This window comes from Candoia aspera, chromosome 4 (genome assembly GCF_035149785.1).
Source record: "Candoia aspera isolate rCanAsp1 chromosome 4, rCanAsp1.hap2, whole genome shotgun sequence".
NCBI lineage: Eukaryota > Metazoa > Chordata > Lepidosauria > Squamata > Boidae > Candoia > Candoia aspera.
Window position 1 is genome coordinate 72,293,472 of NC_086156.1, and position 15,782 is coordinate 72,309,253.

Below are 15,782 nucleotides of genomic sequence, written 5' to 3' on the forward strand. Positions count from 1 at the left end.
AAATAGCATAAGAGAAACAAACTGGAGGCAGATTAGATGGAATTGTGAGGAGTATGTACGTTCCAGAATTGCCTACAAAAATCAAGCTAAAACAAGAGCAAACAATTTGGTAATAAACAAGCAGCAGGATAAAATGCTGAAAGTGATTCCATTTCAGGTGAAAGGATGTTTCCCAACAAGGCTTTTATAATACATTCAGCCTGCATTTTGTTCTGTATATACTCTGCCACATCTCATAGCATCAAACGGTAATGCTGGCTGTGCAATGTCTCTGGGGACGTTGCCTTGGAATGGTTGGGTGGAGGGTGCAGTTTGTGCTCAGGATTTTATTGGCAGATGTGTAGAGTTAGAGGAAGTCTCCCTTCTAGCCAGTTTATGATACTTTGCTTGCACCCTGAGAACAGGCTGGGCTCATCTCTGAAAGACTTGCCTGTTCTCTGCTTGTAGTACACTTGCAGCTAGGACTCTGTAGCCTTCTTCAACTTGATAGCCTTCAGATATTGCAGGTTCACTGATTCCCAGCTGGGACACCAGCTGCTGCAGATGAATCTAATTTCCAGTTTTCAGTTTCCGCCTGCATGCCATTTTTCAGTGCAGCAACAAAAAACTCCAGCCCAGCCTTAAGAGGCATTTCCTCCAGACTGCACCCACAAACTTCACTTCCTGCCCATATGTGTTAGGCAGGTGTTGCCATTAAAACCACATCATCTTCCCATCTAATTCAATGCTGTATTAAGCCAATATTAATAAATGCTTATTTGTATTTCCCAAACTCTTAACATTATTTAATAGCGTTCCTGTCATATTGGCAAAAAGCATTTTCCAAATGCTTATTTGGGTATCTCCCTGTTAAAAGCAGACTCGCTATAATGACAGTAATATAGAACTGCTAAAAGGGAAGTTGCCGTCAAACTGAGCTCATCTTCTGGTGCCATCATGGATGTACCCACATCATTTTCAACCGATGCCATGGAAGTGGCTTGTCACTGCCTTCTTTCTGAGTGTTTTTTCCTCGCAGCTTCCCTGCCCAGTCTACAGCCCTGGTATTTTTAGCAATCTCCCATCCAGGTCCAACTCTGTTTAGCTACCAGCCAAAGTCAGCTAGATACTGCCAATAACGGACGCATTATCTGTGCTGTCCCTGAAATCTGCCGTCATTTTCAAAGTCCTATTCCCAAGGACATATTCCCAAGATGCATCTAGCATGCAACTTTTCTCAGATTTTAGCTTTTATCACAAGTCCAACTTTTTTTCCCCTCTGTGAATGTGTGGTTGATGCTAAGTTGTTCCATAACTTCACAGGCTGTTTTGGAGACTTCTTCGTAACTAGGTAATGTTGTGTCTTATCCACATATACCATGACATTCCCCCCTCCCCCCAGCAGTGTTTCTCAATCTCAGCAACTTTAAAATGTGCAACTCCCAGAATTCCTCAGCCAGCATGCTGGGAGTTGAAGTCCACAGATTTTAAAGTTGCTAACCCTAACCCTTAGAGAAACACTGACCTATGCAATGTATTTGTCTGCCTGTCCCAATTAATTCTCTGATGTAATTTCAGCCTAAAAACTGAAGCTGTAAGCAGATCAACCACTTCTGCAGATCAAAGGTGGAAGCTCTACTTTAGAGCAGGGTGGGCAGCTTTTGTGAGGCAAAGACCACTTTGCTGTTGAGTGGCATTCTGGGGGATGGACTCAAGAAAGAGATGTGTCAGGAAAAGAACTGTGGGCAAGAATAGATGGGAATAAGCGAACAACCAAACCCCTTGCCCCAAACACACACACCCTTCACGGAAACAAAACGAAATAGCAGAATCTTGTTCCTTGTTTGCCCACCACCAGAGATAAAATCACATATCCAGTTTTTGCCTGGCGGCGGATAAATCCACACAGGCAGGTTCTGCAAACTTTTATTAACCAACAACTCAGTCACATGAATATTGCATAGATATGTCATGCAAAATGCATTTGAAGGTATCATTGTGATTATGGCATCAGTGCATAATAACCAAAGTAAGTGGCCAAAACTCACTGGCTGGCAAAAACATTTTTTTGGTGGGCAAAAAGGAGTATGAGCCAAATAACAAGAGTCAGTAATAGGGCAATTTCTCACCAATGAACTTGGGGCGTGTGACATGCAGCCTGTGGATTAAACGACTTTAGAAAAACTGATTCTTTTTACTGTTTTGGAATATAATTTAATGATTGGTGCAGTTTGGCAACATATCTTAATCAGTTTTGACATCCTTACTCCTTTTGGGAGTCCTTTTAATGGAAAGTCAACTAAAATATGGATATAACATAAAAATTACAATATGCATGACTGCTCAATTCTCAATGTGCCTTCTTCTCTCTTTCCTGGAGGAACTGGAAAATCTGTCCCAACAATTAACCCCACAATACAACAGTATAAGCAACTCTGGAACTAAATTCAAACACATGATCTAACTACAGGAATGGAGCAAGGAACTTGAGTGTCTTGTATGTAGGAACATCTGTGGAAAAATGTCTTTTTCTCCTTTGACTCAGAATCAAAGTTAATGCAGTAAATTGATTATTTTGTGTCTCAAGGATCCTATATTTTTAGAAAATTACTCCCAAGAACAAGATGCTGACAGTGCAACACTGAACTGGAAGCCCAGCTTGTATCATGTGGTCATGTATCAGACAGCATTCCTGCTGTTTCTTGACTGAAGTTATGTAATCAGCCTTGCTTTATGGAAAAAAGGAAGTTTATAGAAATACACATCTTTCTAAATTACATTGCTGTGTTACTGGGAATCTACCCATGGGTGATCACAGGGGAGGAAGCAGAAATGTTGACATGTCCACGATGATGGCATCACGCAAACACTGCAAATTATGTATTTGGGTCAGATGTTCTGACCCAAGTATGTAATCATGGCATTTGTGTCATTACATCATTGTGTGTCTTCATTTTCATTTCATCACGGTTTGCTACATTTGTGGACTTTAGAAAGCCCTTGGAATGGACATGGCCAATGTTTACAGGCTTCTGGGATGGGATATTTGGCTGGAGGGATTGAAAGGGGCAAAACTGGTGACTTAAGCCTTTGTTAAGGCTTTAAGTACATTTCTTGTCACAAAAAAACCATCAATCCTTTCAGTTTCAAAGATTTAAAGAGGCAAAATATGTGCCTTACACCCTGGAAATCTTAGGCCATCCGTTTTACCGCAACCCCCTCTAAGAGAAGGCAAGTCCTGCCCATTCCAGCTGTAACACTATCATCTGCCTCAGGCTCCGAGCATGTGCAGGGACCCAGTTTTTTGGTCATGCTAGTGGTTATGAGGTACAGTATTTCTTGGCTGCTATGTATTTTAATTTTTGTATTGTTGTAATTGTTTTTATTTTATTTTAATTTTGTTCACCACCCAGAGTCAGTTGTTGAGATGGGCAGCTATACACATTGAATGAATGAATGAATGAATGAATGAATGAATCCATCCAACCATCCAACCATCCAACCATCCATCCATCCATCCATCCATCCATCCATCCATCCATCCATCCATCTGGCTCCTCCCAGCATACAGGCTTCAACCTTTTCTCCTCAGTGTTATTAGGATATTCTGTGGCACATCTTCCTGAATACACTATGTTATTTACCTCTTTGTGAACATAAAGCCTCAAGAAGCCAACAATCACTATGCAAATAAGCTATAGCACAGAAGTAATGGACTCATAAAAGAAATCAGTTATTTATTAAATAAAGTTAATTATCTGCATAGGAGAATGAAAGAAAAAATTAAAAATCAGGTTTGGAATACACCGGCTTAGCATTAAAAAAAAAAGGAGCGGAAGAATGATAGCTTATTTATAAGAAGGTCACTTTGCTTGAGGAGGACACCAAGGATGGAATGCATTTCTAAAGAATTCAGCAGCCATTTTGGCACAGGACATTTCAAGAGTAGTCTGTAAAGTGCAGAAGGCACAAGAATTCTGCTGCAAAGTGCATCAGTTAAAAACAAAATAAAACTCCCTTTCTCTGGCAATTTAAATCAAGATGCATCCACTAAAATTTGGTCTCCTTGGGAGTTCTTGCTACATATCTCTTTAATATATCCAGTATTCACCAAGTTTAAGGACAAGGATGAATTTGCCTGGGGAGGCATGAGTGAGTGAAGATTAATGGCAGCAATGGGTCAGTTCAAGGAAGTATCTCTGTGGGCTCCTTCCCCAGAGCTGATGGCGAGGTTGTGTTGGTTGCTGTAGGGTTACAATCCACATGGAAGAAGGTGTATGGCTGGCAGCACCCTTCCATTGCTCCTAAGCTTCTGCCCACTAAGCCCTTTTCCCAACTGCCTTCTGGAATACCCCAGAATCTTATCCAGAGGACTGATATAGTTGAGATCATTTCCAAAGGGATTCTTGCAGTTGCTGGTGGTATTTCTGCCGGCGGACACAACGAGGACAGAAACCAACATTTGCTTGGCAACGGCTGTGGAAGACAGTCTTGCACTCACTACACCTGTAAGAAAAACAGGTAGATCAATTCTAGAAGCAACTCATCATCACCTGTGAGCAGTAAGCTACTTAAGAAGGTCACATTAGGGCTCAATAGCCAAGTTAGAGTCCAATACAGCTGGAAGGCATTAGATAATCTCTTCCTGCGCTTCCTCCCTCTTAGAATATCTTCATATCTCAAGCATGAAATATAGCAATTGGAACCACAAGTAAAGTGGTGCATCCTCTCCTCAAGGGGCCATCGCTTGACCCAACCGCCTGGACAGTTTTCGTCCAGTCTCCAACCTCCCCTTTTTGGGAAAGGTTGTGGAGAGAGTGGTCGCATGGCAGCTGCAGAGGACCCTGGATGAAGCGGATTATCTGGACCCTTTTCAGTCAGGGTTCAGGCCGGGTTACGGGACTGAGAAGGCATTGATCGCACTCTTAGATGACCTCTGGCAGGAGCGGGATGGGGGCAGCGTGACCATCCTTGCTCTTCTTGACCTCTCAGCGGCCTTCAATACCATCAATCATGGTATCCTTCTGGACCGGCTTCGGGAGCTGGGGGTGGGTGGCACAGTATTGTGCTGGTTCTCCTCCTTCCTCCGGGGTTGGTGCCAGTTGGTGTTGATGGGGGGGGGAACGTTCAGCCCACGTCCCCTACTTTGTGGGGTGCCGCATGGCTCGGTTCTCTCCCCTCTCCTATTTAACATCTACATGAGACCGTTGGGGGAGGTGATCCGACGGTTTGGGGTAAGATACCATCAATATGCTGATGATACTCAGCTTTATATCTCTACCCCAGACCGCTTGAGTGATGCTGTGGATGTCCTGACCCAGTGCCTGGAGGCTGTGAGGGCCTGGATGGGGTGCAATGGACTTCGACTCAACCCAAGCAAGACTGAGTGGCTTTGGATTTGTGGGCCTCCCGGTGCTAAGGTTTTTCCACCTCTGGTCTTGGATGGGGGTTGCACTGCCCCAGACAGACCTGGTGCACAATCTGGGGGTCCTCATAGACTCACGGCTCCTGCTCAAAGAGCAGGTGGCAGCTGTGGCTAGGAGGGCCTTTGCACACCTTTGGGTTGTGCGCCAGCTGTGCCCATTCCTAGACCGAGGGGCTTTGCTCATAGTCACTCATGCCATTGTGACCTCCCGTCTGGACTACTGTAATGCGCTCTACATGGGGCTGCCCTTGAAGAGCATTCGGAAGCTTCAACTGGTGCAGAATGCAGCTGCACGGATAGTAAATAGCATTGGCTCCTCGCACATGTAACACCACTGCTACGTGAGCTGCATTGGTTGCCAGTGCGCTTCCAGGTGCAATTCAAGGTGCTGGTTGTCACTTTTAAAGCCCTTCATGGTACGGGGCTGGGTTACCTAAGGGACCGCCTTCTCCCAGTTGTTTCTGCCTGTCCAATTCGATCTAGTAGGTTGGGTATGCTGCGGGTCCCATCAGCCAGGGAGTGTCGGCTGGCAGGAACTAGAAGGTGTGCCTTCTCCTCCGTAGTGCCTGCCCTCTGGAACATCCTCCAGAAATTAGGATGTCCCGGACCCTGTTGGCCTTTCGTAAGGCCGTAAAGACCTGGCTTTGTGCCTGGGCCTGGGGCCTCAAGCGTGTGGATGGTCCCGTCTCTTGGCTGTATTAATATCTATGCATTGCTCGCTTGGCAGCCATATATATTTATTTTGTATTTATTTTATATTTTAACTGTTTTAATTATAATTGTTATAATTGTTTTAATTGTTTTATGGTTTTATTGTTGTAAGCCGCCCAGAGTAACTTGTTGAGATGGGTGGCTATAGAAATCAAACAAACAAACAAACAAACAAAGTGGTTGTGTCCCTGATGCCAGTCCTCCTCAATGAGACTGTTGAAACAACTTTCCACTCACAGATTCCATTTCTCTACCAGGAAAAAAAAAAGGCTGAAGAACTCTGCATCTTCCCTGGATACTCAGAGATTATTCTTTGGGAGAGGATAGATAGCTTTACGTACAACATACATTGCACATGCTGGTCCCAGATTCTGTCCCAGTCATCACCAGTTCAAAGGAATCAGGGAGCAGATAACTGGAAAGAGGCCCTGGAAAGCAGGTCAAAGCGGAAAAGTCAGGGTCTAGGACCCGGAGACAGCCTGCCAAAGCCTTGGGTGTGCCAGTGCGGCCTCCAGAGTTTTCAAGTTGCATTTTTTAATATGACATAAAGGGGAAAGGTATTAAATATGTAACTGGCGATTCATCACATTACTTAGAATTCATTTTAATTACATTAGACAAGGAAATAAAGTGATGAAATTTAATTTTGGTTCTTTTTGGGAGCACAGCCGCCACAGGCAGTTGTACCCTCCTGGTTTGGATTAGGTCAGTGTTTTTCAAACTTGGCAACTTTAAGATGTGTGGACTTCAACTCCGAGAATTCCCCAGCCAATATGCTGGGAGTTGAAGTCCACATACCTTAAAGTTGCCAAGTTTGAAAAACACTGGATCAGGTGGTTAATTAATTTGACTAGCTATAAGGCAACTTTTAAAGCTAGTTAACAGAGGGAGAAAAATTAGGTTGTTCTACAACTGTCTCTTTCTTCACGTTTAGACCTATAGGCTTGCATGTTGCATTACCTTTTTGCCTCTGAACTCTCCCTCTGCCTGACAGCTAAGAAGGGGTTTTGAGATTACTTCCTGGGTTGAAGCTTCTGTTTAATAAGGCAACAGATCTTCACTGCCTGTCACTTCAGAGGCTGCCCCTCCAGTAATGGTGAACAGTCTCACTCATCTTTGCTGGCCACAGTGGGTGGGTGTGCCTCCATGATTGACTAGGTGTGCATGAGGAAATGATCCCTGGCTGCCACCTGGGCAGGATGATGCTTCAGGAAGTGCCTGCCGCCGCTGCTGCTGCTGCTGCCAGAATCAGAAAACTCCCCAGAGCTACTGTCAGGAGACTTCCAGGCACATCCTGTTTCACAGGGTAAATTGCCTGACTCAGGCAGCAGGAAGTCCATTTGTCTGAGCTAGGAGGCACTCTTCCTGCTCTGATACACAGTAAAAAGGAAAGGTTGGCAATGTTTGTGATAGGCATGTGTGTGGTTGCATTAGTGTAGCTTTGGGGGATGAGCAATTATACGTAAAGGCTACTCAAAGACAGAACCAGTGACTGAAATCGTTTTAGGAGCCTGTGGCATTGAGATGCGCCTTCCTCAGCCTTCTTCTGATTGCCTTCTCCAACTTGGACACCCTCTGGATGTGCTATGTTACTGCTTACATAATCTTGGGCTAAGGCTACTCTGTGGCTCTTAACTTTTCATAGCTTCTCAGTAATCTCTCTGTCAGAGTGTCTGGCCCCCACTAGAACAAAGAAACCTTTTCTAAGAAGGACATTTATATGTTTACAAGCATTCCGTTACTTTTCGCTATGATAAAGTTTTAAGGACTTCATTAAAATTTCAATTAATTATCCTGTGTCCTACCTAGACTAGTTCTGACTGCTATGTAAATGAATGGAAGGATGGACTTGTTTTATTAATTTATTTATTTGCAGAATCTATATGGCTGCCCAACTTGGGCAATGCAACTCTGGGGGGCTTACAAAAAACCACCCAATTAAAACTATAATGAATAGCAATAATCGGTAATATGCAACCTGGCTCACATTTGTACCCTGTTCCGATGGGAACTTACACACCCTTGCCCAATGAAATGACTTTTAAAGACTTTTAAAGTCTTCCTAAAGGCCAGAGGATTAGGGCCAACAGAACATCCTGTGTGGTGGGGGAGATCATACCAAACGGCAGGCACTGCTACTGAGAAGGCATGCCATCTAGGTCCCATCAAATGGCACTACTTCAAAGAGGAGACCCAAAGTGTGCCCACCCTATTAGAACAAGTGGGATAGGCAGCTGTCCTTAGGGAGAGACAGTGCCACAAATAACCCAGTCTTGTGCCATGTAGGATAGCCACCTCCTGATGTTCTATCATGGTGAGCTCCAAGATATGGTGAATATATACAGGAGAACTCAATTTTATTTTTGTTTCTTGGGCAGGTAATACTTGCCTGGTGGTTGTATCAAATTCAAAGGGAAAGATGATGTCATTCTTATTGCATATTTGGCAGATGAAGCCCCTCTGAGTACAAAGATCACAACTGTAGACATGGTGGGAGGCAAATTGGATCAGCAACTGGAGAAAAGCTTCAAACACACCGTCTGCTATCTAAGAAGAGAGAAGGTCCATGAGCAGCTGGTGGGAAGCTACTTCTGTCTTCACAGGAACTCTCATAATATGGAACAGCATTTAAAAACAGCGTAATAACCTCTATCGTTCAGCAAAAAAAAGCCAAGGCCCCTGTGATGCCAGTCTGATTTAAAACTCTTCTATGCATGGAACAGCTGGTTTTGGGTGGTCCATGCCCAAGCCATAATACATGTATTTCATATGTTTCGGTTCATACATGACATTGAACAGGCTTGTTTTGTAATGTATATGGTTGTGCTCAGGCAGAAGTGGTTTGGAGGAGGATAGGTACAGGAATATGGAATGGACACTGGCAGCAGCTGATGGCTGGCAGGGAAGGGATGGTGCTGAGAAGATCAGGGAGCGGGTGGGCAGGATACGCCACGGTAGACACCTATTCCTTACTGCCAAGACCATCACCGTAAGGAACAGGTGCACAGACAAGTTGTATTGGCAGTGGCAGCCGAGAGGAGGGAGGTAAGGGAAAGCACAGGAAGGATCATGGGAGGGGAGTGGGCAGGCCAGTGGGACCTGCTGTGCTTGGACACTGGCAGCAGCGGTGGTAGCAGTAGCAGCAGGGGAGGCAGGCGAGGGGAGGTGCTGGAGGGGTTGAGGGCATACCTACTGCAAGTTAAGGAAGAAAGGAAGGGTGAATGTGCCCTCTTTGCCCTGTAAAAGATTCTGGCATCCCTCCAGATTTTGTTTCATCCAAACCCCAGAAGAACTAAAAAAAAAATTCTGGGTTTTATTTCTGCTGAACTACAGCTGATCCAAAATGATTTGACAGATCTTCCGGAACATAGCAATTTGTTCTGAGTTTGAAACAACTTAGATTTTTCTATTTTGTGCATTCCTATATTTAAAACCATTTCAGCAGGTGTTAATGCAGATCCAATGCAGGCAACAAAGAATTTGCAACACACAGGACTAGGAGAAAGAACTGATGAACAGAATACCCATTGGGCAGAGAATTCATGGAGAGCTTCGCTGTCTTTTTGCAACGCTCTTTAGAAACGACAAAGTTATGAGAGAAAAACATTGCCTCTGAACATGCACAGACCAGCTTTCAAGGACTTCTTGCTTCCTGCTCTGCACTGACTGCTGCAACATCTCACGGTGGGTAAAATAATTTGTATGGAGGGGTTGCTAGTTGTGATTGTGGGGAATCTGGTTTAGAGGGTGAAGGGATGGGTAACATTTTCTTGAGCTGAATTTCCACCCGCCTCAAGATTGAAATTGATTATTTCCAGATCTCCTACCTGCCTCAGGTCAGCCACACTGTATTTATGGGGACACTCCAGGAGGTAGTGCCGGTGGTCAAGCCTTCAAAGAACAAAATCATTATTGAGAGTTTATTAAAATTCATTCTCTACAGCATCCCAAGAGTTTTATAGGACATAGAAGAAATACAACCCTGATGAGACAGCAAGGATTCTTAAATGCTTTTTGCTCCATTTCTGTACACAAGCTGATCTCTTTTGGCTGTTTTGTCCATTCTTCTTTTACTGTGTGCCTCTCTTCCCTACTCCCTGCTTCCATCAAGCTACTATATCACAAGATACTTTTTACCCAACTCACATTTCTTGATCTCAGTTAAATCTGCTTCTTACACCATTGCTCTACCTTTTGCTGACTTCTCTCCATTTCTCAGGGGTCACAGACAACCCACTGATGGTATTGACCCATGGCTAAATTAGTTACTGACGCATTGAGATTTTTTCTTTAATTTTCCAGCAACGTTTTTTCTACAATGAGAATGTACACTTTATATATATCAGACTGCACAGGTTTGGGATTAGGGAACTGATGGCTGCAGGCAACACCCCCAGAAGTCTACTGCGGCATCCAACAAAGACCCCTCTCCTCCCAACTTGGGGAGATGGAAACAACTTTGCCCTCCTCCTTTTTTTCTCTCACAGTGCTTCTGGGATCCATTTGGGGCCAGAGAGAAAAAGAGAGAGAAAAGGACAGCTAAAGGCTAGAACTTTTCTATGTCCCAAACAGCCAACACTGAAACAAAAGTCAGGGTACCGCAGCTGTGTCTATCTGATGAATGAAATGTGCTGCACTAGGCATTTGCAAGTGGTTGTGTGCATCCATACCCACATACAATAGCTGACTGATTGGCCAGAATCATTTGTAGCTCTTGGAAGCAGGCAGCTTGCCTATCCTTGTGGCAGAGGGCTGGAGTCAATTCAGTCTTAACAGACTGATCTGGAGAGGAGCCCCTTATGCCTCTGACTCACCTCTTGCTGATCTCCTTCAGGGCTCCACTGCGACAAAGAACAAGGTAGTCTCCCAGCAGCTTCAGCTGCTCACGGCTCTTGTAGATTTGACTCATTTGGTCTACATGGTCATAGAGGGTTTCATTCACCAGCTTCAGGTTGATCAAGGGTTGATTTTGAATTTGGGCTAGGAATTTCAGGGCCTGGCAACAAACCTGACAGACACAACAAGATGAGAATGTTCTTGTAAAAGTCCCTGGGTGACATCTAGGAAAGTGATGCAAAAGAATTATGTAATTTACAAAAGGAAATCCAGATAGTGCAATTCTCATTGGCTCCCTTCCTAGTAAGTATCTTCTTATAATTTGGACTGGAGGCTGAGTTTGTGTTCTGCCAATCTCAAGAGAAATTACACTGTTTACTGAGCTTGGCCATAGGGGACATAAAAAGAAAGCAGAGTAGCAGCTCATGAGTTGAAAAATCCTAACCAGAGTGCTACCTTGCCCTTAAGAGATTTCACACTTTGTGGTCCCTGCCACCTTCAGCTACAGTAGTGTTTCTCAACCTTAATAACTTTAGGGAGTTGAAATCCACACTTCTTAAAGTTGCTGAGGATGAGAAACAGAAGGATGGATGGATGGATGGATGGATGGAAGGAAGGAAGGAAGGAAGGAAGGAAGGAAGGAAGGTCACATTTTACCAGTCTGTTTTTTAAAATCTGCACCTAACTCAGCTAACTTGCAATGCAGGTATGGCACAAGGGAAGGAGATCCTTATAGATATTCTCAAGCTTTTCTCTTTCATAATGAGGACTACAGTCATTCTGTGACCTTAGTTGTGTAGCTTTCTCTTGATTTTGGGATTTAAAAAAGACATGGGAGGCAATTTCACACAAAGGGCTTGTGTGTTCTATGCCCTCCTCCCACCATTACCGGATATCTGGAAAGATCCCAGTTATGAATCAGACGTGAAGGGATCACGGACTCTTCATCCTGGTGGCAATTGTCACAGTAATAGAGGCCAGTGAATGAACACAGCTTAGGCTTCACAAAGGAAAAGCCAATCTGTCTGGAGCAGCCTGGAAGGAAAGCACAAACCACAAGGACAACTTAGACAGCCAGAATCTGATCTCTGGCCTTTGGAGAATCTTCTGCATTTAGCCAGCCTATCCGCAGCTGCTGGTCTCCAGAGAAGTCAGTCTTCAACTCCCATAATTCCCACTGACCATACTAACAGAAGGATATTAGAGCTGAAGTCCAAGACACCCAAAGAGCCTTGGCTGGGAAAGCTAAGAAATCAGCTAATGTTCAGCCTTATCTTCTAGATCCGTGTTTCGTAACCTTAGCAACTTTAAAATGTGTGAACTGGCTGGGGAGTTCTGGGAGTTCTAAATGTTGCTAAGGTTGAGCAACACTGCTCTAGATGCTCCAAGTAAGAACCCTCCTTTCTTCTGTGTTACTTTTTCATTTTTAGCATAAAGAAAACCCAAGGCCAATAATGTTTTGGAACACATCATTAGCCTATTTCTTTACTCTGACTTTTAGCTGGGTAAAAATATAATAATGTGTCCCACCCCGGGGCTGGAAAGTAAGATAGATCTCTTCAGATATCAGGAAGTGTGGCCTGACCTTTCATAAAAGGACATCTTAGGGACATCTCTGGCAAGGAGCAAAATGGATTCCCACATTTTCTGGTCAATGGAAATATTCGGAAATTCCTGAACTTTACTGTAAGATGCTCATAGACACCATCTTGTTTCTAGACTTGAGCTCTATACTGTAGGATTCTTGGACATCTGCCAGTTTACTTCTTCAGTTTATCCAAACTGCAAAAAGTGGGTATTTACTGAATTTCAATCTAATAATTACAGATACAGGAGTAGTGCAATGTGTACCTGTAGGAGCAAGGAAAAACTAAAAGCCAAATGCACGTGTTAACAAGAAAAGTGCAGCCATCTGTAAATAGAGATGACAGTGAAGATTATGAACTAGAGAACAATAGCAGCAGCTTGCTTCACAACCTACATTTGCTCATACGACCCACCCGCCACACACTGCCTGCCTTTCCTACATCCTTCTTCCTGTGTACTCACAATCTCTGAACTGTAAACAGACCAGCTTTTCACTGAGCCAGAGATGAATTCATGCTAATTAGAGAAGCCCAAACAAAATCTCTTCCAATATTCTATGTATTTTCCTTTAAAGTTTTTCAAGCTTTACTTTATCATCTTCTCTGGCAAATAGCCCTGAAAACAAAGTATGGTTTTGGCATTTATAAAATGAATCGATGCATGAATTACAAAAAACAGAACTATTACCATTTCAGGACTGGCCCTCCACCCCCCGCCAATCCATCTTAAGAATTTCTTGTTATTTCTATTAGTTAAACTGATATTTGGTTATACCTGGAAGAGATCCAGTGAAATAGAGGCCTGTTAATAATGACTTAAGACTTGCACATTCCAATAACTTTCCTCTACACATGATTAAATCTGGAGCTATGTTAGAATTAGCACTGTAATAATAAAGACCACCAATCATTTTGTGTCCTAAAATCTCCTTAACTACAAATGAATACATGGAGAACTAAAACTCTCAAACTTAGTTGTTTAATTGGAAGAGGAAATATATATTTCACTTATTTAAAAAAGGCTTGAACTAAGTTATTTTTTTTGCAATCATCCCATACATTCTTACCTGCACATATGAAACTCTGGCAGTCCAGGCCCTTCTCCATGGGGATGGCAACCAGATACTGCAGCAAGTATCCATTCTCCTTAACAGTATTCTTCAGGATTGCCTGTGAATTGCCATCCAGGTTGCCTCCAAGTGTGAGGGCCTCCTCAGCCATTTCCAGGTAGAACATGAGCACCTGGCGGACCAGGTCTCGCCAATCAGCTGCCTCCTCTGCATTCTCAGCTCTCAGCTTTAGCACTGCTTTTGAAGTGATGATCTTGAAGAATGCTGGTCCACCCAGGCTCACATCTGGCAGGATATCTTGGATGGTCTCAATTCCAAAGCTGTTGCTCAGTATCTTTTCATCGTTTCTGGCTTTGAAGCATTTCAAGGCTTCTAAGGACAAGGAGAATATAAAAGGGACCCATGCTTTTTCAGCCTCCAAGTACAGGACAGACTCCTTGACTGCATCTAGCTCGGGTGCCAAGGCACACGACCAGTCCAACTCAGTTGGGCCAGTTCCACTGTACACCAAGAAGGAAGACAAGTCACTGGGTTGTCCACCTGCTGAGAAATCCTCAGGATCCTCCACAGCCTCAGGGCACTCTAGAGTTTCCCACCCTTCATCCTGCTGTGGCCTGTACTTTTTCAGGGCCTCATGCAGCCGGTCCAGCCAGTCCTCTGCTTCATCCTGAGAGGTAGCCCGGAGGCACAGTCGTTTGTTGGAAAAGACCAGGTCAAAGCGGCCATCGCTGTGAGCCTGTCCCAAGGACTCACATCTCAAAAGGGAACAGTTTTCCACACATACTCGCTCCTCACAGTCTACAAATAGCCGCAACTCTAGAGGGGAGAGCTCACAGAAGAACTCCTTCCAGATGCCCATACCCCCTCGACGTTCCAGGGTCCCCAACTTCAGCAGGCCGCGAAATGGATTGAAAAGTCCTGCAGGTGGGAAGAGGGAGGAAGAGTTGTATTAGGGAGCTCTCTAGCATGGAGGATGTTTCTGTAAACAGCAAAGAGGACAATACTTCCATTGCTGTAAATTCTGCTAACCACCATGCACATCTTTTCCTCCCATTCCATTCCATCTTTCTCCTTTAGGCAAAACACAAGTTACCTATTTGTCTCCGATGAACAACACTAAAGCCCTTTGGCTCCCTCCCAGGGGACCGTTTGGGTTTGCTGGGTTCTGCTGAGGACACAGAAAGCTCGCCTTGGTCAGAGCCTCTCAATGGCACGGCAGGTTGGCTACTGGCAAGCCTCTCTTGTGAGGCACTGGGAAAACTGGAGAGGCCTTTTCCGGTTTCCTCAGGAGGGGAGGGAAGGTGAAAATCATCCTCAGTGATCCAGCTTTTCTGTTGGAAAATAACACAACAAGCAAGATAACTTTTGTGCTACTATCCAAACAAGCTATTCTTCTGGCTTGGAGCTTACTGAACTCAAAACAGCTGAGCTGATGCAAGAAAATAATAAATTGCCCTTAGCAGGATAGCCTGCTGTTGTTGCTATCATGGAACTGCTGTTCAGAATGTATCAGCTTTTGACAGAGCTCAGCTTGGATGGGACCACGGCTGAAAAGGGAGAGAGAACAGGGGAAAAGAAGGTGATGTACGGAATGGGGAAGGAGGGGTGGGATGATTCTGAGCTTTACTAGATTTAAACAGGAGTAAAATTCAGTAAAATTATGTGTGGACCATAACTAATTGTGGCAAGTTCTTGGCAGTATGGGGATACCAACTCATCTTGTCTGCCTCCTGAAGAATCTGTATAACGACCAAGTAGCAACAGTAAGAACAGACCACGGAACAACGGACTGGTTTGAGATTGGGAAAGGAGTACGGCAGGGTTGTATACTCTCACCCTACCTATTCAACTTGTATGCAGAACACATCATGCGACGTGCTGGGCTTGAGGAATCCAAGGCTGGAGTTAAAATCGCTGGAAGAAACATTAACAATCTCAGATATGCAGATGATGCCACTTTGATGGCTGAAAGCGAAGAGGAACTGAGGAGCCTTATGATGAAGGTGAAAGAAGAAAGTGCAAAAGCTGGCTTGCAGCTAAACCTCAAAAAAACCAAGATTATGGCAACCAGCTTGATTGATAACTGGCAAATAGAGGGAGAAAATGTAGAAGCAGTGAAACACTTTGTATTTCTAGGTGCGAAGATTACTGCAGATGCTGACTGAAGTCAGGAAA

At 44.1% G+C, this 15,782-nt stretch overlaps 1 protein-coding gene across 4 annotated transcripts in view; it reads right to left on the bottom strand.

Annotated features, from left to right (window-relative positions):
- Nucleotides 1-3,699: 3,699 nt before the first annotated feature.
- The window catches only part of PLEKHM1 (pleckstrin homology and RUN domain containing M1), a 32,531-nt gene continuing 20,448 nt past the window's right edge, over nucleotides 3,700-15,782 (bottom strand). For 3 of the 4 annotated variants that reach the window (XM_063300506.1, XM_063300504.1, XM_063300505.1), the window contains 6 exons: nucleotides 14,701-14,938; nucleotides 13,605-14,525; nucleotides 11,841-11,986; nucleotides 10,930-11,123; nucleotides 9,943-10,006; nucleotides 8,113-8,662 (listed from right to left, as the gene is read on the bottom strand). In XM_063300506.1, coding sequence (XP_063156576.1) covers nucleotides 8,291-8,662; nucleotides 9,943-10,006; nucleotides 10,930-11,123; nucleotides 11,841-11,986; nucleotides 13,605-14,525; nucleotides 14,701-14,938 — 1,935 coding nt within the window. In that variant the 3' untranslated portion in view covers nucleotides 8,113-8,290. Of the gene's footprint in view, nucleotides 4,486-8,112; nucleotides 8,663-9,942; nucleotides 10,007-10,929; nucleotides 11,124-11,840; nucleotides 11,987-13,604; nucleotides 14,526-14,700; nucleotides 14,939-15,782 lie in introns of those variants that run through there. The other variant, XM_063300507.1, reaches the window with a different exon arrangement.